The sequence below is a fragment of the Leucopleurus acutus genome, assembly GCF_964270905.1.
Source record: "Leucopleurus acutus genome assembly, chromosome: 13".
Taxonomy (NCBI): domain Eukaryota; kingdom Metazoa; phylum Chordata; class Mammalia; order Artiodactyla; family Delphinidae; genus Leucopleurus; species Leucopleurus acutus.
The window spans coordinates 70,677,233-70,697,767 of record NC_139155.1 but is presented as its reverse complement, the minus strand read 5'-3'; the positions used below and the strand labels follow the sequence as shown (position 1 = coordinate 70,697,767).

At 48.8% G+C, this 20,535-nt stretch overlaps 1 protein-coding gene across 1 annotated transcript in view; it reads left to right on the top strand.

The window, feature by feature from the left end:
* Positions 1-273: 273 nt before the first annotated feature.
* Positions 274-20,535, top strand: part of SEZ6L (seizure related 6 homolog like) — a gene marked incomplete at both ends in the record, with an annotated part of 199,018 nt that continues 178,756 nt past the window's right edge. Inside the window, one exon of the mRNA XM_082853340.1 lies at positions 274-367. Coding sequence (XP_082709466.1) covers positions 274-367 — 94 coding nt within the window. The remainder of the gene's footprint in view (positions 368-20,535) is intronic.

The window sequence follows — 20,535 nt, the reverse complement described above, 5'->3', positions numbered from 1 at the left end:
GCCCCAGCCCCCTCCCTCCTCCCGCTCGCGCCTCGCTCGTTCGCTCGCTCGCCGGCTCCTCCTCACTCGCCCGCCCGCGCCCGGCGCAGCTTGGCCAGAGCGTTCGCGGGGCTGAACGCGCGTCCGCCCGGGGGGCTCCGGCGGCTGACCCCGGCCCGCGGCCGCCTCCCCGGCTCCCGCCTTCCCTTCCTCGCTCGCTGCCTCTCTTCTTCCCCGGCTCCCGCGCCGTCCGCCCGCCCCGCAGCCCGCGGCTCCGCGCCCCCCGCAGCCAAGATGCCCGCGGCCCGGCCGCCCGCCGCGGGACTCGGCCGGATCACGCTGCTCCTCGCTCTGCTCCTGGGAAGCCCCGCGGCCGCCCCGGCAGAAGGTAAGCGCCCAGAGGGGCGGGGCGGGGGAGGGGGCAAAGTTGCCGCGAGTGCGGGGCGGCTGGGGGTCCTAGCCGACCCAGACGACTCGCTCCACGTCTGCCGGGATGTGGAGCGGGGGCGGCTGCCCAAATTCGGGACTAGGAACCGCGTCCCCTTGGCCCGGGCTGCTGGGAGTGTGGAGGTGGGGATGTGTCTGAAGGACTCGGGCGCTTTCCTGCCTCGGCCGCGGGCTCCCTTTCTGCCTTCCCGGCTGTGCGGCTGACTGCCCTGTGCAGCCCCAGAGAATCTCCTTGGAGCGGGGTCGCCTCCAGACCCCAGATTCCCGGAGCTCTCTGCAGCCGCACCCGGGGCCGGGTGCCAGGTAATTCTCACCCTTTCGGGGAGAGGACGAGAAGCGGGGGCAGCTGACCCGCCGTGCAAGTGAGGACTAGACTCGAACAGTGCGTCTGGGGGCCGTCGCAGTGCCGCGTCCTCCCACGCTAGGACCCCTTGCTTCCTTTTGGTTCAGGCTGCCCCGAGGGACCGGGTCCCTGGACCGATCCCAACCAAGTGTCTGGAAGCCGAACTTGGGTGTGGCTTTCGCCTGGAGGCCAGTGGAGGGGGCTCCGTGTTCTCAGAACTTAGCGGGGGAGGGAGAGGAGATCTTAGGTCACAGGCGGGAACCTGAGCGGACTCCCCCCTTTCTTCTCTCTTCAACAGCCGGGTGTCTCTTAACACTACTCTGAATTGGGGGCGGGGCGGGGTGTTGCTAGTTTCACCCGGCACGTGCTAGCCTGTTGGGAAGAAGGCGGGGTGGGGGGTGGGGTGTCCAAGTTTAGCGGAGGATGGCGGCTCCTTCTTCCCAGACCTGGAGCCGCACCCTCTCCTCCACCCCGCTGAGGTTCCCCAGGGAAAATTGTGGAGGGTGGTCAGATGTGTGGGGCTGTGAGATGGAAAGGGGAGTATGGCGCCGAACTCATCCAAAACTGACCCGGAGAGCTTCGAGGGTTTGATCAGGCCACAAGGAGACCCCAGAGTGGTGGGAAGCGTTCGTAGACCTCGCCTTTTGAAAGGTCCAACTCCTGTTCCCAGTAACTCGCCCCTCACGTGGGAAAAAGCAGGCAGTGCAGGGTCTCCCCAGGCTGAAGACAACCCGGAGGGCACACACTCTGTCCATCTGGAGCCCCGTGTTTGGCTTCGACCGTCTTGACCCCGAGCTAGGGGACCGGCGGTGTCCCTTCTCCCTGGGGAATTCTGGACCCCTGGCGCGCGCACCTGCTTTCAGCACCGAAGGCCGCGGACAGCTCTCTGCTCGCGGGCACTGGCCCTGGGTCTCCTTCTCTTCAACTCTTCCCCACGGCCTGGAGTGCCCTCCTCAGCATAAATCAGGCATTTTATCCCCCACCCCTTTCTCTTTAAATGTGGAGCCCAGAGTACAGAGCAAAGGAAATAACTCATCACCTTTTGTTTAACAAAGCATATCGTTAAAGAACCCCCCTTTTATGAGGCAGTAATATTCACAATTTACACCAGGTCTGGACAGTTTTTCTGGGAAAGATGGGAGAAGAGAATCGGCTTAAATAAGTCGTTTCCACCACAGCATGCCCTTTCTTAATTAGCTGTCTTTTCCAACAATGGCTTGGTGGCCTTGAACAGAGTCCAGATCTCCCTCCCTCACCCCCCTTTTGAATCTGAAAGCTACCCAGTGGCTTGCTGGCTTCTCTAAAGTGATTCTACCTCTGAGGACGGCACTCTCCGATATACCACCCTCCAGGAAAAATGTCTTAACGGCACATATTGAATTGTCATCCAAGACAAGGATTTCATATCCTGCTTCCTCCCCTGGCTTCAAACACAAAATGTGTGTGTGTGTGTTTTAATTTTTAAGACATTTTACATTATTTTTTCCAACTGCTCGACTCTGTAGCTAGCCAGCATATATTTTTAATTAACTTCAGGTCATTGCCAAATTAAAGTCAACCGGTGTACTACTTCAGAAGGTTCATTAATAACGGTGTGGTTCTCACTCCAAGACTGTGAGTCATAAGGAGGGAGTAAGGGTAGCCTATGAGCATTTGGAAACAATTGACCTTCCACAGTATATTCTGTTTTTAACGTGGAGCCCAACTTCCACTAATGTCAGATGGAGACCCATTCGTCTCATTCCGTGTTGCAAGCCGGTCCTTCTGTTTGTGGTGCAGTGAGGAGATTTGTAAATACAGTACTTGAAAGAGACTTGTTGCTAAATTCTTACGTAGGTCACGTGATTCTCTGGGCCATTTAGCCGTAAGGCATGAATAAGTATAAAGTATAACTTGTTTTTGAAGAGGCTTCTTATTGTCTAAGATATGCACATGGGGTATAGCTGTAACTACATGCCAAGACTGCAGAGCCTGAGTGTAATTTCTTTTCTTTTTCCTTGAATTAATAAAGTAAATTCAGTATTGCTTAATAAGACTCAAATTTGCGGCTTCCTCCAGTCTCTAATGTACCCCGTCGTTAGATTCACTTAAGGACTATTTTCATGGTGGATCGGCTTTTTTTTTTGGATCAGTGGAGTTTTAGCCGCCCCTGCTGGGGCCACCTTATCAAAGCCTGAGGGCTTCTTGGGTTCGCAGGTCTCAGCTGGACATTAGGAAAATAATGTTATATTCCTTTCCTTCCTCTTCCCAGGCAAAAGGATGTTTCCTGATCAGAACGGTTTGTTTTCTAGTTTTGCTTACAAGTTCATTCCTGCTATTCAAAAAGCGATTCGAAAGGGCTCAATTTACAGGTCCTCATATTCGGTCCACATTCTGCAACATGCCATTGGCACAGACCTCCACTAGGGGCGCTCAAAGCTACGGTTGGTGATTGAGGGCAGAAGAGGTGAATTCTGACCTTTGGAACCACCAGGTGTGTGCAATGCCAAAGGTCAGTGAAATGGAGCTCTCCTATTTCTAAGAGAAAAATTACTTGATGGTGCTTGATATACGCAGTGAAAAAGAGGAAGGAAAGGTGAAAAGAGGGAGGGGGGATGCCCCAAGGAAGGCATCACTAGAATACAGAGTCCAACTGCCCTTTTTTTTAATACCAGTTTGTGGTTTCTTTCATGGAGCCAAATTGCAAAACACCAAAGAGGCCATGGCAAGGCTGTTCTGAGGAGTTTGACTCAGCTGGCCACTGGGATTAGATTTATAGCGTTCCAGAAAAGAAGTATGTGGTTTTGGAATCGGAGCGACCTGGGTCAGGCCCAGCTGCGTTGTTTATGAATGTGTGACCTTTGTCAGGTCGATCTTCTCTGGGCCACCATTTCACTACCTGTGGGATGGGGATGGAGGTGGCGTGGGGATCAACGGTCCCAGCCTGGAAGGATGGTTGCAGTGATTACATAGCACTTATACCTGTAAAGCACCTGGCATGTAATAGATGCTCAAGTAACGTTTTCTCCCTTTTCTTCCCTACTTTCCAAAGAGCAAATTGCCCCTCCTAGGAGTCACCTGGAAAGCAGATCCTTGAAGTTGGTGTTGGAAATGTTGGAATAAATATCTGGATAATTTAGGCCCAAGTCGAAGGGTTGGAGGTAGGGTAACGAGTACCCCAGGCGAGAAATTTTCATGACCTGATGCAGACTCCCTTTCTTTTCAAACTCTCATACTGTATCTCTTTGAACCTCAATATTACCACCAGAAAGCAGAGTTCACTGTACCAGAGATATAGGATAGCAGGATAGTGGTTGGAAGGAAGACCTAAGAAGAGAGTCTTCTGGAAAAAACAGTTATCCATTCATTCATTTAACATTTACTAAGCACTTCCTATGCATGCAGCGGGCCCTGTATTGGGTGCTGGAGACACAGAATAATATGATGAGGTCCTTATCCCGGTAATGGCAGCCTAGCAAGAAAGACCTGCTGGTAAATCACCAGTGTCTACACCATGGGATACGTGTTGGGAGGGGGTGATTGTAATCAGAGTGCAGGGATCTCACAGGTGGGTGTGTTTAATTCTGGCCAGAGGTAGTCAGTGAAGGCTTCCCTGAGTTGATAGCATCTGAGCTGGCCCTAAAGGGATGTGACAGGTACCAGCAGCCACGGGAGATTTCTTCTCTGGGGCAGTGATGATCCTGAAGAAGGCTTCACTTTCGGAACACATCACACACCTGTGGAATTGGGGAAACAGGAGCGAGTGGGCAGGGAAGGGAGGCAGTCACGCACGCGCACACGTGAGAAGGATAGAAGGATCCTGGGATCTGCCCACCCTTTTGGCATTCCCCTGGATTGCATGGGCCGCTGAGGAGGTGAGAGCTGGAGCAAAGGCCTGTGAGCCGCGGTGTTCACTGTTATCCACTAGAGGTTGTGATGACACCGATGGAATCCTCTCCGAAGACAGCCGAGCCCAGATGCTGAGTATAGACAGCAGTGCACAGCCCTGGGTGAACATTGCTTTACAGGATTTGCATATTTGCATAATCCTCTGGTTACTGTAGTTCCTCTGAAACCCTTTGGTGGTGGCGGAGGGTGGGGATTGGGCAGAGAACAGGGCTGCTTTCAGGGGAGGTTAAAAGGGTGATGCATTGGGCTGAGGTCAGTGGACCCATGTGACGTAATTTACTAGACCATGGCTGGGACTGTGTCAGCGATGAAAACAGCATTTATTGAGTGTTGATTTCATTCCAAGCCTCGTGATGAGTGGTTTATATAGATTTGTTCAGAGCATCCTCACAACAGCCCCATGAGGTAGATGCTGTTATTTCCCTAATTTTATGGTCGGGGAAATCGAGGCACAGAGAGGTTAAGCAATGCGTTGAAAGTCACAAAGCCAAGAAGTGGTTTCAGTCTGGCATCAAACCCAGGCCTGAGCCAGAATCCTTTAGAACCATGCCCCACTACTGCCTCTTACTTGCAGCATTTCCCAAGCTCATGTGCAGATTCTGCAGACACTTGGGTGGGTGGGTGGGGGGCAATAAATACTTGTCAGGTGTGTGTTGGATGTGTCTCCTGTGCCTACACAGTTCCTGGCACATTGTAAGCACTCAAGTGAAACTGGTCAAATTGAAGTGAGTCATAACGTGAAGTAGGCTACAATTAAAGTGTAGGCAATTAACTCATAATCATTATATCTAACGAGTACTTAATACATATTCAGCCCTTACGTGGGATATTTTAATCTCCACCATTTCTCTGCATTGTGTGGATGAGGGGCTGTGGTCCGTTCAGGAAGCTCACAGTTGTTAGCCAGGAGGTTGCAGAGGTAGGATTTGAATCCAGGTAGCCTAGCTGCTGCGTTTGTGAACTTGACTGCTGGGCACAGCGCCTTCCAAGCTGGGTCCTGCTGTGTTTCCAAGTGAAATGTGTACAAAGCATGCTTTCACCGTTAGTGTGCAGCCCGGCGGGGTGGGTCCAAACCCCAGCTCACCCAACTCCAAAGACTGACAGGACAGAAACCAAAATCAACTAGGATTTTCCCAAGCTCTTAATAGCTCTCAAAAAAAAAAAGAAAAAGCATAGGGGTTATTCTTCCCAGGCAGGGAAAGGAGACTTCATGAAAGAAGGTGGGAGATACAGCTAGTTCATTGGTTGATTTTGAAGCTGTGGCTGTTTGTAATTTCTCATGTTCCCAGGCCACTCAGCCATTCATGGAGAACTCACAGTGTAGCTTGGTTTCTGTAAGCCCCTGAGTTCAGGACCTAAGCTCAGCCATCTCCTAGCCATGAGCCTCAATTTTCCCATCTGTAAAATGGATCACAGTAACCACTACCCCGTACACAAAGCTGTCCTCACAGGGCTGGGATGAGACACAGGAGTCAGGATGCTTTATGCACGCCAGGAGTTCAGGCTTCAGGGAGATGGGTGCTGGCACGGAAAGCTGAAGACCCCAGACACCCACCATGTGTTTCTTCCTGGGCTTGTTATGAGAGAATTACAAACTATAACATGCTATTTGCCATCGAGCGTGCGCTACTCTGTGCCACAGGACCGTCCACGTGCTTACTCTGTATTCACTCATCTGATCCTCACCCAGCCCTATCAGATGATGTCACTAACTACATGTTACTGATGAGGAAGCTGAGTCTTAGAAACATACAGGTGTCATGGCAATGAATGATGGAGTTGCTTAAGGTGTCACGGGCAAGCAATGATGGAGTCAGAATTCAAACCCGAGACTGGTTGACTCCAAAGCCCAGGTTTGTTCTAGATGCTAGAGTATGAGCATATAGGTGTCACATAGCAATGGCTAAATGAAGAGCTGATGCAAATCCAGAAATCAAGGCGGTTTGACTGGCCTCCAGGAGGGGAGATGTCTCACCCAGTGGCAGATGCCGGGTATCTCACGGCAGATCACAAAGAGGAGAAAGAGTTCGTACCCACCCTGATGGCTTCTGGGTGAAGCACCCTTCTTGTCTTCTCATGCTGTTCCTTCATCCTGGACTGTCATCCTAGGAGGCTGAAGGAGTTCAGAGAGGACCAGATTAAATTCCCAGATAGCTGATTTAGCATCATGATTTTGAGCTATTCGCCTTAGCATTCTGAACCTATTCTGGCCTGGTATATAAAATGGGAGGGTCGTGTGTCTCCCTTGAAAGACTGTCAAGAATGTATGTAGCTATGTGTAGCCCATAGCAAGCACTCAGTAAAAAGTTGCCTTTATTGCTAGTATTGTTCACTTGGTGAACTTCTATTCATCCTTCAAAACCTAGTCCCTAATTGTCTCTTTCTATAAGACCTTCCCTTGCCTCTCTCCTCCTTATACCAGTTATGAATGATCTTCTGTCTCCCCGCTCAACGTGTTCTATTCCCCTATTATGCGTAACTCACACACTGATGTGTTACCCGTTTACATGCCTCCCTCCCACTAGACAATGAACTTTCCAAAAACCTCAGCTGAATCATACTCATCCATAGCTCTCTTAGCCTGTATCTAACCCAGTGTAAGTGGTCACGTTTACTCTGTTAAATGGCCTTTCATCTTAATCTTAGCGGTAAGGTGGTAGAGTCCTGAGATCTGCATTTCATTCCCGACTCCTTCGCCTACATCTGTGTGGTCTTAGGCAGCGGGTATGAGCCTTGGTTCCTCATCTGAAAAATGAGACTAAAAATAGAGTCCTACCTCATAGGATTGCCATGAGGAGAATCAATGAGAAAATAGATGTGAACTCACTGAAGAATTCTACAAATAGGAAAAGGAGAAAGGAAAATTAGAAGATGAGGGAGGAGAGAAATTTTGTAAAGAGAAAAAAACCCACCTTTGTGCAGACACATGGCCACAAGGTGGACCATTCATTGAATGCTTGCTGAGGGCATCTTTCTTTCCAAGGGGAATATTGGTTGCCATTATTTACCCTGTGGCTTAGCTCATTTAATATTAGGAACTTTCTGGACACCACACTGGTTGTTGTAGACTCTGCTTTCTCTTGGCTCCCTGGCAGCTGCAGAAACAGCAAATGCCCAGCTGAAAACTGGGAAAGAATAGCAAAGTGAATGAAAACCCAGGCTCTAGAGTCAGAACAATCTGAGTGTAACTCTGTTGCTTTTCATTAGATGTGTGACCTTGGACAAGCTGCTTTGTCACTCTGAGCCAGCACTGGGCCTCATTTGGGGGTAATGGTCTATTCTCTGCCCACTTCCCAGGGATCATGGGATGGAGGGGGGCTTGGTATAGAGATGCTCTGCCAGAAAAATAAACAAGCCGCCCTTCCTGGGATCTGTAATATTCATCAGACAGTAGCAGTTCTTCAGGCTCCCCACCTGCCTCAACCCTCCCCCTGATACTTTCATTTTATTGAGGAAAGAGACCCAAAGATGAGAAGGGACTGACTTACTCAAAATCCCACCGCAAGTGAGTGGCAGAGCCAGGACTGGAACCTCTGACTTGTGTCTTCTCACTCCCATTCTTAAGTGACTGCCTCCTCTTTAAGAACCATAGAATCCCAGCTGTCCTCAAGCGTATGTTCTGAGACCCAAGGAGATGTGGCAATGAAAGCCTTAAGGGCATCTGTCTCCATTAAACCAGTGGCATCCCTTACCCACATTGGATATTTACATTATGTGGCCATGGCGGAGTGGCTGCATTAAAGGAGCTTCAGCAGAAGCTGAAATCAAGCTCTACCTCCCTCCTGTGCTGACTTGGCACCTGAATCTTCGAGGCATCAGTGGACCAGCTTGCACCTGGGAATGGAGCCATCCGAGCAGATGGCTCGAGTCAAGCAAGCAAGAGTAAAGCCAGGGAGGCTCAGAGAGGTGCAGGTCCCAGGCCAGGTGCACCTCCCGGGCTTCCTTGCCCTCACCGTGGGTTGTAGAGAGTGGCTGATTGAGAAACCCAGCGTGGGGCGTGGGGTGTAGAGAGCCAGGGAGGGGTCGCAGGAGGCATCGATGGTGTGGTCAGGACCAGCTTTGGGCAGAAAGGACACCAGGGATGATCCAGGGGCTGGAGGTGAGGGCAAGGTGAGTGGATACAGTCTAATACATGGGATCTGGAGCTTGGGATAAGTCGTAGAAGGAAGAAGGGTGGGTTTGATCCATTGGGTGACAGCTTCCTTGTCTCACCCGTTCCCAGCTTGGGGGTAGGCACGTGCCAAAGCTTAGCTCATAAATCAGTGAGTTCAGGATGCTGAAACGAAGCATTGCCCCAAGATCAGGAGTGCCCCTGGGCAAGGCAGTGTAGTATATTAAAGAGCACAGACTCCAGAATCAGAGATGTCCATTGCAGCCTGTGTGATCTTAGTCAAGTCACTTCACTCTGAGATGGTGGCGTAAATCAGTGAGTTCAGGATGCTGAAACGAAGCATTGCCCCAAGATCAGGAGTGCCCCTGGGCAAGGCAGTGTAGTATATTAAAGAGCACAGACTCCACAATCAGAGATGTCCATTGCAGCCTGTGTGATCTTAGTCAAGTCACTTCACTCTGAGATGGTGGCGTAAATCAGTGAGTTCAGGATGCTGAAACGAAGCATTGCCCCAAGATCAGGAGTGCCCCTGGGCAAGGCAGTGTAGTATATTAAAGAGCACAGACTCCACAATCAGAGATGTCCATTGCAGCCTGTGTGATCTTAGTCAAGTCACTTCACTCTGAGATGGTGGTGACGATTCGTCGCTGCTGCTGTGGTTGCTCCGAGCTGATTCTCAAATTGCCAAATCCGTGCTGGCTCCCAAGGGAGGCACCATGATTTCCTTGGGCTGTACCGAACAAAGGCTTGCTCAGGCTAGCTCGAGAATAAGAAGGCTCGCTCAAAGGATACCTCAAATATTGGACCAAGGCTGTTCCGGGGCCTGGCTCCTCTCTGCCTTTCTCTTTCATGGCGTCTGCTTCTCTCTGTGCATCTGTTGCCTCTGACTCCCTCTCCACTGCCTGTGCCCCCTTCTGCTCACTCACTGCATCTCCCTCATCACCTCCACTGACATGTGGGCCGTTGTGGCTTCACAGTGGAGCCATCCGAGCAGATGGCTCGAGTCAAGCAAGAGTAAAGCCAGGGAGGCTCAGAGAGGTGCAGGTCCCAGGCCAGGTGCACCTCCCGGGCTTCCTTGCCCTCACCGTGGGTTGTAGAGAGTGGCTGATTGAGAAACCCAGCGTGGGGCGTGGGGTGTAGAGAGCCAGGGAGGGGTCGCAGGAGGCATCGATGATGTGGTCAGGGCCAGCTTTGGGCAGAAAGGACACCAGGGATGATCCAGGGGCTGGAGGTGAGGGCAAGATGGGTGGATACAGGGGCTCGTACCCACCCTTCTTCCAGCTCAGACTCTACAGGTGTGCCACCTTCTGTGGAAAGCACTAGTCACGTGTGGCTATTTAATTGTAGATTTGAATCCATTAAATCAAATTAGAATTTGAGTGCCTCAGTCCCACTAGCCACATTTCAAGTACTCAGTAGCCCTGTGTGGCCAGCGGCTGCCATATTGGACAGCATGGAGAAAGAAGGTTTCCATCTGGACAGAAAGCTCTATTGGATGGTACTGCTCTGGACCACGGCAGTCCAGGCAGACCTCCCGATACTCAGCCTCTTCATGTTTCCTGGTTCAGGTTCCTAAGAGGAATATGGCTCGTCCTGCTCAGGCAGGAGGTTGGCCGTTTGTGTTTGATCCAATCATGTGCGCCTGGGGTGGTAAGCACGCATGGGGCATAACGTGGGGCCGTTCAGGTCTATACTTTGGGGTGAGTAATCGCCGCTAATGACATTTCACACACTTGCTCCGCTGCCCTCGACAGTTGCTTCCTCAACCCTTCTCACGGCGAGGATGTGGCTCTGGAACTCGTTTTCCAGTACATCCATATTCATCAAGCTGTGACCTCACTGATAAACACATCCGAGGGAGCTGGAAGGAATCACAGTGTGTTGTAAGTGTCTGTTGATTGGGTTGACTCTTAGTATCTCTCTGTGCTCAGCTGTTTTGTTGAGTGGATGAGTGAGAGGAGGGAAGGAAGGAAAGGAGGAAGGGAGGGAGAAAGGAAGGAAGAGAGAAAGGGAGAAAGAGAGAGAGGAGAGAAAGAAAGGCATTCTTTGGCCATGAATGGCTCAGATTTGGGGGGCATAGGAAAAAGCATATGTAGGAACTATACAATCTTTACATCATTTGGGTAAACTTAGGAAAAAACAATTTAGGGCGGGAGTTGATGAGAGGGGTCCTCTTAAACTGGTGTATTTAGGCATTTCAAGGTGATCCATCATCTCTGAAAATCAAGCTAGGGTAGAAGTGAAGAGAAACTTCAAGATAGGGTCCCAGGAGCCCTCCCCATCCTTGTGAAAGGTTCTTCCGGAATGACAACAATGTCTTTAGAAGCAGTGATGGAGGCCAGTGGGAAAGCAGGGTGGGCTTTTTCAAACATGTTGTTCTATGGGTGGTTTTAGTAACACGGCTATTATATAAGGTTGTGATTTCTCCAAAGCTTTAACATTATGGAAACGGGGAGGAGATGTTTAAAAGAACGTACTCAGAGTGAACTTTCTGAGTGGTGAACTCAGCCCTGGGTTAGGACTGAGACAGGCGTGAATGTGGATCCCAGCTCCGGCATTTATGTGCTGTGTGATGCTGGAGGAAGTCCTCTCATCAGCTCAGCTCCCTGGTTTCCACCTGCAAAACGAGAATAGAGTACTTCCTCAGCCTCCCTCCACAGGGTAGCTTGTGAGAATGCAATGCGTATGGTCACTTCCATGCACAGCTGCAGGAGGCGCTATTCATACTGTAGTGTCTGTGAAAGGCTCCCCTGAAGTTAAGCAGTGCACAGCGTATGCAACTGTACGTGGCAGCCCTGAATGTGGAAGGGCACCACTAAACTATAAAGCGATTTGCACAGGGAGAGGGCCAGTGCTTCTCCCACTTCTCATTCCCTAAAGCCTGCTGATCAGGCCTGCACCTCTGTGCCCCTCTTTAGAGCAGGTTTACTGAGTTGTAAAGCTAACTGGGGGCCAACTACCTTGGAAATGCATGCAAAATATGTGGAATCAGGCCTTATTTTCCAGGGCTTTGGAAGGGAAATTTGCCTAATTTATGACATAAATAAGAAATGATGTGCTGGGGCTAATTTGCATACTGTTACTTGCATTGGCATTAGAAACAACATTTTCTTGTGGTTGTTTTTAAAGAAAGCCTCAGACCTCTCTTGTTAATTCAACTGTGTAAGTTTAGGCAAGTTATTTAACCTCTCTAGGTTTCAGTTTCCTCAACTGTGAAGTGAGCATGACAGATGGACCCATATCATAGGATAGTAGCAAGGAGCCGTGAGTTAATCCTATAAAACTTGTAAAACAGTGGTTGGTACCCATAGTAGGAGCTCAATAAGCATAGGAACATATACAATATAACATATATCATCGTCACCCTCCTTATTAATTAAACGTGTATCTAGACCTACGGTTGATGTCACAGGAAAGTCAGAAGGATGCGCTATCAGTGTGTACCCACATGGAGTGATTTCGAGTTCAGGACCTAGACTTGCGCTAGGACGTAGCAGGTGTCTGGTTACGGGATGCACGATCAACGGATTATCATCACCATTAATCACTTCCCACAGATGCAGGCATTGGAAAGCCTTTCTCCCCTTCAGGACAATGGGGTCCTCCAAGGCAAGGAATAGATCGCATTTCTTTCTCAGTCCCCACCTCGCAACAGTCCATCTCCAGAAAACAGAAGCTCAATAAATGCACAGTTGTTGGTTGAATGACTGCTGAAGTGTCATCGTTCTTAATTAGTGCTCAGGAAATGCTTAATATCAGCATGCCTGCTAAGGCGTGATGTCTTCTTCCCAGACTAAGAACTCCTCAAGCCTGTGTCACCAACATCTGGCTCAGAGCATGGCACGTCGTGCAGTCAGCAGGTGCTCGTTGGGTGTAGGGCAGTGGCCGAGAGCTTGGAGTTTAGGGCCACAGAGACCAGAGTCTGAAAGCCAGCTTCATCACTTACTAGCTGCATAACCTTGGCAGGTTGTTTGTGCCTTGTGGAAAAAGCATGGGCAGGGAAAATAACTGTACCCTTTTCATCTATTTGAAATAAAGAATGAATTGTTCATCAAGAGCTAGCACGGTGCCTGACACAAATTAGGTACTCGATATAGATACAGCTATGAATAAATGAATGAATGACCTTTCCCAAGAGTCTCGACAGAGGAAGAGGGACTTGGTGTATAATTTACCTTACCAGTGGGGACAGAATTCACAATTGCATGAACCCCACAGATAAAACCGTCTGTCGGAATTCGCAGAGGTGTATTGACTTTACAGCACCCACTTCTAAACTATGCTTCCTGATTTAAGGTATTTTATTATCTTATTTAATAAAATTGAGGTTCTAAGCAGAATGCAGGGATCTGGGTGGATGAAGCCGTCACTCCCTGGCCAGTTTTTTATGAGCAAGGTTCATCTCACATCAGCCACAAAAGCCCAAACAAGGAACAGCTTGGGTGTGGCCTGGTCCTCTGTGAGGCCTCTTGCTGTCAGGAGCTTCCAGAGGGCAAAGTCTGGGTCTTACCTGTCTGTCTCTCTGCTGTGCCCCTGCCCTGTTTCCAAAGCAAGTAGACCTCTGGAAAGGCTGAGAAGGAAACAAGCTCCTATAATGCCCTAGAATCCCTGCTTTGGCTTCATTTGTAGGATTTTGCTTAATTATTAGCAGAACTTGAAAGGTGACTGTTACAGCCATTTAGTTATAGGTTAGGAAGCTGACTGAGGCTCAGATGGCTAAATGGTGGTGGATTAGGATTCATTCATTCATTCATTCAAGACCACTTTCTCATCCTTCAAGACCTTCTACTCTGTATCAGGTACTTGGCACGGGCTAGAGCTAGATGAATAAAACGTATCCTTGTCCTGAAAGAACTTAACAGCTAACCATTCTTTTCTGTTTTGTTTTGAATTAATTTATTTTATTTTATTGTTTATTTTTGACTGCACTGGGTCTTTGTTGCTGTGTGCAGGCTTTCTCTTGTTGCAGAGCATGGGCTCTAGGTGCCCGGGCTTCCGGAGTTGTGGCTCGCGGGCTCTGGAGCACAGGCTCAGTAGTTGTGGCGCACAGGCTTAGTTGCTCCGCGGCATGTGGGATCTTCCTGGACCAGGGCTCGAACCCGTGTCCCCTGCATTGGCAGGCGGATTCTTAACCACTGTGCCACCAGGGAAGTCCCAACAGCTAATCATTCTTCAAGCTCAAGTGTGAGTCAAAAATGCAAGTTTTTTCTTCTCTCCTCCATCCTCTCTCGTGTTACCCTGATGATTTCCAGGCAAGCGGGCAGCTCTGTCCAAGGGATCAGGGCTGGGAGCCGCCAATTCCCAGAGTACTACCTGCGGTCCTGGCTAATATCTACACAAAGCAAACTGGCTTGGTCTCACCCACCCTCATTTCTAGAAGAAGAAAAAAAATTAGTAGGTGCTCTTTCATGGGCCACATAAGTGTGCCACTTGAAGAAAACCTTCAAGAACCATTCCAGACTTCATAGACACAGACAAGAGAGCTCCGTCAGGGCCTGCTGAGAGCAATGTCACTGATTTCACTTATGGCAACTATGTTGGTGCTGCATTCTCTTAGGCATGTGGGAAAATACACCCTGAATTGCAGAGAATTATATAGATGTACCTGGGTGTGTGTATATATGTAAATTATGTACCCACTATGTCCATAAAGCATAAACTTGGACAATCAGTTGATGAGGTTTGGCCACAAGCAAATGACCTCTTTCAGGTCCTGGAGTAGTTTTATTCTAAGTAGTAATAAAAATAGTCATTTACTTGTGTGCATGTGGCAGAGGGTACCCGTTATTGTATTAGATGGTCACGAACAACTTTGAGAGGCTAGCGATACTGAAAATGAGTCCTGGGCTTCCCTGGTGGCACAGTGGTCAAGAAGTCCCAGCATATACACTTTGAATTCTTACAGCCTGGTACCATGCTCTCCATATTGGTCCGTAACTTGCTTTTCTATTTCTTGGGCCTCTTTTCTGTGACTGGAACAAGGCCCAGAATTAACCCAAGTCAGGCTGTCTTCACTGGTTCCCTCCCCAGTCTCCAATACCGTGTACCCACTTCCGGGGTCCCTTCCCTAATGCGTCCCCTCACCCTCCCTCTCCCTGTGCTGGCCCCAAGGCCCCAGGCTGGCACCCCTGCTGTAATAATAAGCCTGTACTAGTCTCAGTTTTTATTTAAGCATCTGTCTTTCCCAGGAGGGTGCTGGAAATTCACTGATTCCACCACAAACAGCAAATATTTAATGAGTGTCTACTGTGTAGGCTCTGCTCCAGGCCCTGGAACAAAAACCAGTGCCAGCCCTCAAGGAACTTACTCTCGGTGATTTTTCATTTATTCACTGATTCAGCACATTCATTCATTCATTCATTGATCCATCAAATATCCATCCATGTGCTGGATGGGCTGCATCCCCCGCAGCCATCGCTCGTTATTTGCATAGTGGGGTAAAAGCGATGGCCCAGCCCTGCAACAGGAGAGAAAGGGTTCAGCTTGTCAGTGTGTGATAATAAACAAGATAAAGGGTTTCCGAAGAACTTCAGATATTCTCCCGGGGCACTGTGTACATGAAGAGGTTAAAAAGGGAGCTGGGGACCCTGAGAGTATTTATAACCTCTGAAGAGTATGAGCTGAGTACGTGAGCGCAGCCCTCACACTACCCACGGGGGCTTAGCCAGAGCCAGGCACCTTGGTTTAGCCTAACTCCTTGGCATGGACTAGCAGAAAGACCACCCAACCAGGGGTCAGACATCTGCATTCTGGAGCTGTGTGTGTGTGGAGATGCGCTGTGTGACCTTGGGGCCATCGCTGCCCCTCTCTGGGCCTCAGTTTCTCCATCTCTAAATTTAGCGGCCTGGGCTGAATCAGTAGTTTTCAAAATGGACTTAAAAGGGAGTTAAAATTCCTTGGGGAGCCTTTAAAGACACAAATACTTGGGCTACACCCCTGCCTACTGCCTCGGAAGCTCTACCCACTGTACCTGGAGATTTCTGATGCATCGATAAAGTGTGCCTGGATTATTTGACCCCTAAACCATGACCTTTTATGATTCCTTTGTTCATGATAATTATGCTTACCGTTTATATGCCAGACACACGCTAGGCCCTTTACTCCCATTTAAGCCCCAATCATGTCCAGCGGGTTAGAGACTATTATGCTCATTTGACAGCAGTCACCACTGGGGCTTGGAGAGGGTCAGGGATTTGCTCAAGGTCGCACAGCTCTGGAAAGACTCTGAGCTGGGATTTCTATTTGAGTCTGAGGGACTTTAAAAGAATCCACTGCCTCTCTGTGGTATATGGGTGCGGTGGGAGTCTACTCTGTGTTCCCTCCCCAGGGGCAGTCCCTGTCTCCCAGCTCTTCTCTTCCTGGAAATCTAGTTAACTCCCTTAATGAGCCAAATAAATGTGCCCCGTGAAGCATGGGATCGATCACACCCAGCCTCCTGCCCACCAGCCCAGGTTTGCCGTGCACAGGGCCGGCCTCCCTGACTTGAATTATCCCTGCCATCAGCCCTCTCCCCCACTTTTGCTCTTGCAGGGGCCAGGCTGAGCCAGGGATGTGTTAGCCGCCAGGATCTAGCTCTGGCCTTGGCCAGGGTAAGTCGCCAGAGTTTGGGGCATTCAGAGAACTAACGGAAAGCCATTGTGGTCAGAGTGTTGAGAACTGAGAAGAAAGTGGGCATGATGACATTAAGAGGTGGTGGAGCCAGATCCCGTAGGGCAGGGAGGGCTGCCAGGAGACACTGGGAGTTTGTTCTCTTGTGCTTAGAAGCCATGTGAGCTGGAGAGTGGCCTGATCTGTTTTGGAAAGCTGTTGATGAAGTGGAGGAGGGTTATTTAGGAAGCCCTTGCTGGTAGGACTTGAAGGAATTTATCCCACCCCCTCACGCCCCTACCATGAGACAGGCCCACCTGTCTCCTGCCTCTCTGGAAGGTCTGGAACCATTTGAATTCCATTCAGCCCAGCCCACCCCTCCTGGCACAATCTCTCCAAGCACAATGGAAGTGAGGCTGATGCTCTGAGTCTGCTCAGAAGTCCATGGATTCCCAGCCCTTGACCCTTCAGCAGTGTTTCAAACCTCCAACCAATCCACACACTTGCCTCCTCAAACCTGGTCAGGTGCTTTGAAAGGCTTTCTTTGTCCTCCCTGCAGTGGCTAGAACACAGAAAAAGCAGAGAGCAGAGGAAAAGAATATAAATTTGGACAAATGATGATTAAATGCCCCCCCTCCCCTCCTCTCAGTCCCTGATCAAACTGTCCAATAAAGATCTTATATGTATTATCACTGGCTCTTGGTTTCATGGAGGCCTGACATTGCAGGGTAAATTAAATGACATAATATAGCTTAACTATAAAAAATGTGCTTGGGGCAGAAATTAGACATACCAGGACTTTTCCAGCAAAAGACATTTTTATAAATGCGTGAGCACCTGAACAAATTTGGAGGCTCTGTCATTTTAATTTAAAGCCGGGGAAGTGGGGCTGATCCCTAAAGAGGAGAAACAATTATTCAGGTGAGAAAAGATTTAAAAATCCTGGTTCTTGTCACTTATCCGCCTTGGACTCAAAAGCATCATGTAGAGAAGAGGGTTGACTCGTGTGAGAGCCAGGGCCCTTTCATGCCGGCATCACCCATAAATCCTGTATGCCTTCACATGCTGTCTCTTCTGGGAAGCCATCCCCACCCCTTGAAGCTGGGTTAGGAACATCTCACTGGAGCACTGACATCCACTTTGTTTCAGTTAGCTATTGCTGCATAACAAACCACCCCCCAATCTTAGTGGCTGAAAATAGCAACCATCTATTATCTCAAACGATTCAGTGGTTTAACAGGGCTCAGCTTGGAGATTCTTCTGGTCCATGTACTGTTGGACAGAGCCATGGTCATCAGGCAGCTTGACTGGTCTGGAAGGTCTAAGGGTCTCATCCGTATTTTGGGCAACTTGAGCTTCTTATCACCAGAGCACCTTAGTTTTTCCCTCACGTGGCCTCTCCATGTGGCTTGGGCTTCCCCCAGCATGGCAGCTGGATTCTAAGCAGGAGTGTTCCAAGAGCAAAGGCAAAAACTAAAGATCTTGCAAGGGCTGGCTTTAGCAGTCGCACATTGCTTTCTGTTGGTCAAAACAAGTCACAAGTCTAGCTCAGATTCAAGGGGAGGGGAAACAAACCTCATTCTTGATGGCAGAGTCTTGGCCGCCTTCTTTAATCTACCTCTCGTACTCATTCACGATATAGAATTTATTGTGCAATTGCCATGAGCTTGGGAACTGCTATGCTAGGTACTCACCTCTCTATACTCAGTTTATGTCTATATCTCCTCATGCCAGGCGACCCTTGTTAAATTCATGTCAGGTACAAAGGAGGTGTTATTGGTTCAGGTTCGATAGAGAGGCCACAATTCTGGGTGTTCATTTCAAGTGTGGTCACTCTTAAATTTTTTTTTTTTTTTTGCGGTACGTGGGCCTCTCACTGTTGTGGCCTCTCCCGTTGCGGAGTACAGGCTCCAGATGCGCAGGCTCAGCGGCCATGGGTCATGGGCCCAGCCACTCTGCGGCATGTGGGATCCTCCCGGACCGGGGCACGAACCTGTGTCCCCTGCATCGCCGGGCAGACCCTCAACCACTGCACCACCAGGGAAGCCCAAGTGTGGTCACTCTTAATCCAGGAGGTTATCGTGAAATATTGCAGGAACCTAAGGACTAATATTATATTCTTTTATATAGTAGCAGCAGCAATAATAATAACAGTAGTCATAATGATGATTAATTGTACCAAGTATTAACAATAGTATAATTCCTACTGCCCTAGAAGTAATAACTGTACCTTACACTTAAGTAGCATTTGGCCACTTAAAAGGCATTTTTATTTCTGTTATCTTACTACTCTATCCAGCAACCTTGAGAAATACCCCAGGAGGACTCCTGTTATAATCCATAGTTTATATGTGAGGAAACTGAGCCCGAGAAGGGATGGAAAACTTATCATTGGCCAATCATAATGGATATAATTTATCAACGACCTACTATATGCTGGACACTTTATACCAACCATTTAATTTCCTTCTCGTAGCAATGGTGTGCGGTAGATACTATTATTGCCATCATTTTACAGATGAGGAAACTGAGGCTCAGAGAGGCAGACTCCTTTACCTGTCAGTTTCATGGCTGGAATTTGCTTCTAGATCAGTCTAACTCATGAGTCAGTGACTCCACAATGCTACACTTGAGTGCCTCCCAGATTGCCATTTTCTAAATTACTTTAAGCTGAGAAGATAGATGACGTTCATGTAAAAATAGTGTGCAAAATCAGAGCGAGGGATTCTTCCATGGATAACTTCCGCCAGCTTTAGCGCCCACCCTTTGCCATGTCTTTTACTGTAAGCTTTCATTTTTCACTCGTTCTTAGTTCTTAGCAGCTTCCACTTAGCTGAGGCTACCAGGAAGTAAAGTTCCAGAAAAGTGAGTTGTCATATGTATGAAATGACTTGAGGTCATTCAGTCCAATTCACCGAGGATTAAGTCACTTTGAAGCTGTAAACTAAGCACTTAATGGGAGCAAACATATAGCTTTTTCAGCATCTATGATAAAACCCATCAACTGGTATTTTCGGAAGACAGAGTATACACCAAATATTAAAGGCAGGATATTGCAGGATTAGGCATGCTGTCTTGAAATCAGGCCACCTGCGTTCAAGTTGCATCTCTGACATTTATCAGCTCTACAATCTCAGGCAAGTTATTGAATCTCTCCATGCCTCAGTTTCCTCATCTTTACAAGAGATTTATAAGGGTACCTATTTCACAGGGTGGTAGAGAGGATTAAGTAGGCTAATATCTGTGTATACCATATAGTCAGACTTGGTTTATGTGCTCATCTTTGAACCAATGACTGGAGCTGGAGTGATGTAGGACTTGATTGGCCAGGGCTGAGCTCCCCCAACACATGGATTAAGAGGGAGGAATGGAGGCCTCCCAAAGGAAAATCAAAATGCTGTCACCAAGAGAAAAGTCACAGACAAGTCCAGTATGTTAGGAGACCAAGAGCTTCTTTTTTTTCCTACCATGTTTCAACTGATACCTGAAGGACTCGGGAAGGGACAGAGTATGTGCTAAGAATAAGATGGCACGAGCATGAATCAAGCAGAGGTGTTTCTCCTGAGCAGAGTCTACAAAGTAGTTTGGACCCAGACACAACACTGCCACTCACCATTCTGCCTTTTTCAGGAGACAGCAGGGAAAGTGTGCAGGAAGGATTGTGGGGCTTGGCAAGACAGAGACCTGTCAGTTTAGCAGCAAGTTGCCATCAGTTGTGAAACACTATCCTATAAATACGTAGGGTGCCTGAGAAATAGGCGTGTGCCAGGTCTCTCCAAGTGGCAAACATTTAAATAACAACCTCCTGCTTGATTAGAATAAAGGAAATGTGCCATCAGCTGAGTCTCTTCCTTTCTCTGACCCTCAGTTTCTTCATCTGTAGAATGAGCAGGTTGTACTAGGTGATCTCTCGGGACCCTTCCAGTCCTTGTGCTTGAGGAACTGTGACTAAATTTAAATGGCTTTAATAACAGCTTGAAAGTGAGGAATCAGGGCACATTCACTAATTCACTGAGAGATATTGGGCAGGTAACTTCATCCATCCATCTGTCCGTCCATCCACCTGTCCTACCAACCATCCACCCGTCCATCCACCTATCCATCCATCCTTGTCCACCCATTCATCAACCCGTCGATTTATCTGTCCATCTATCCACCTGTCTGTTCATCTGTCCTTATA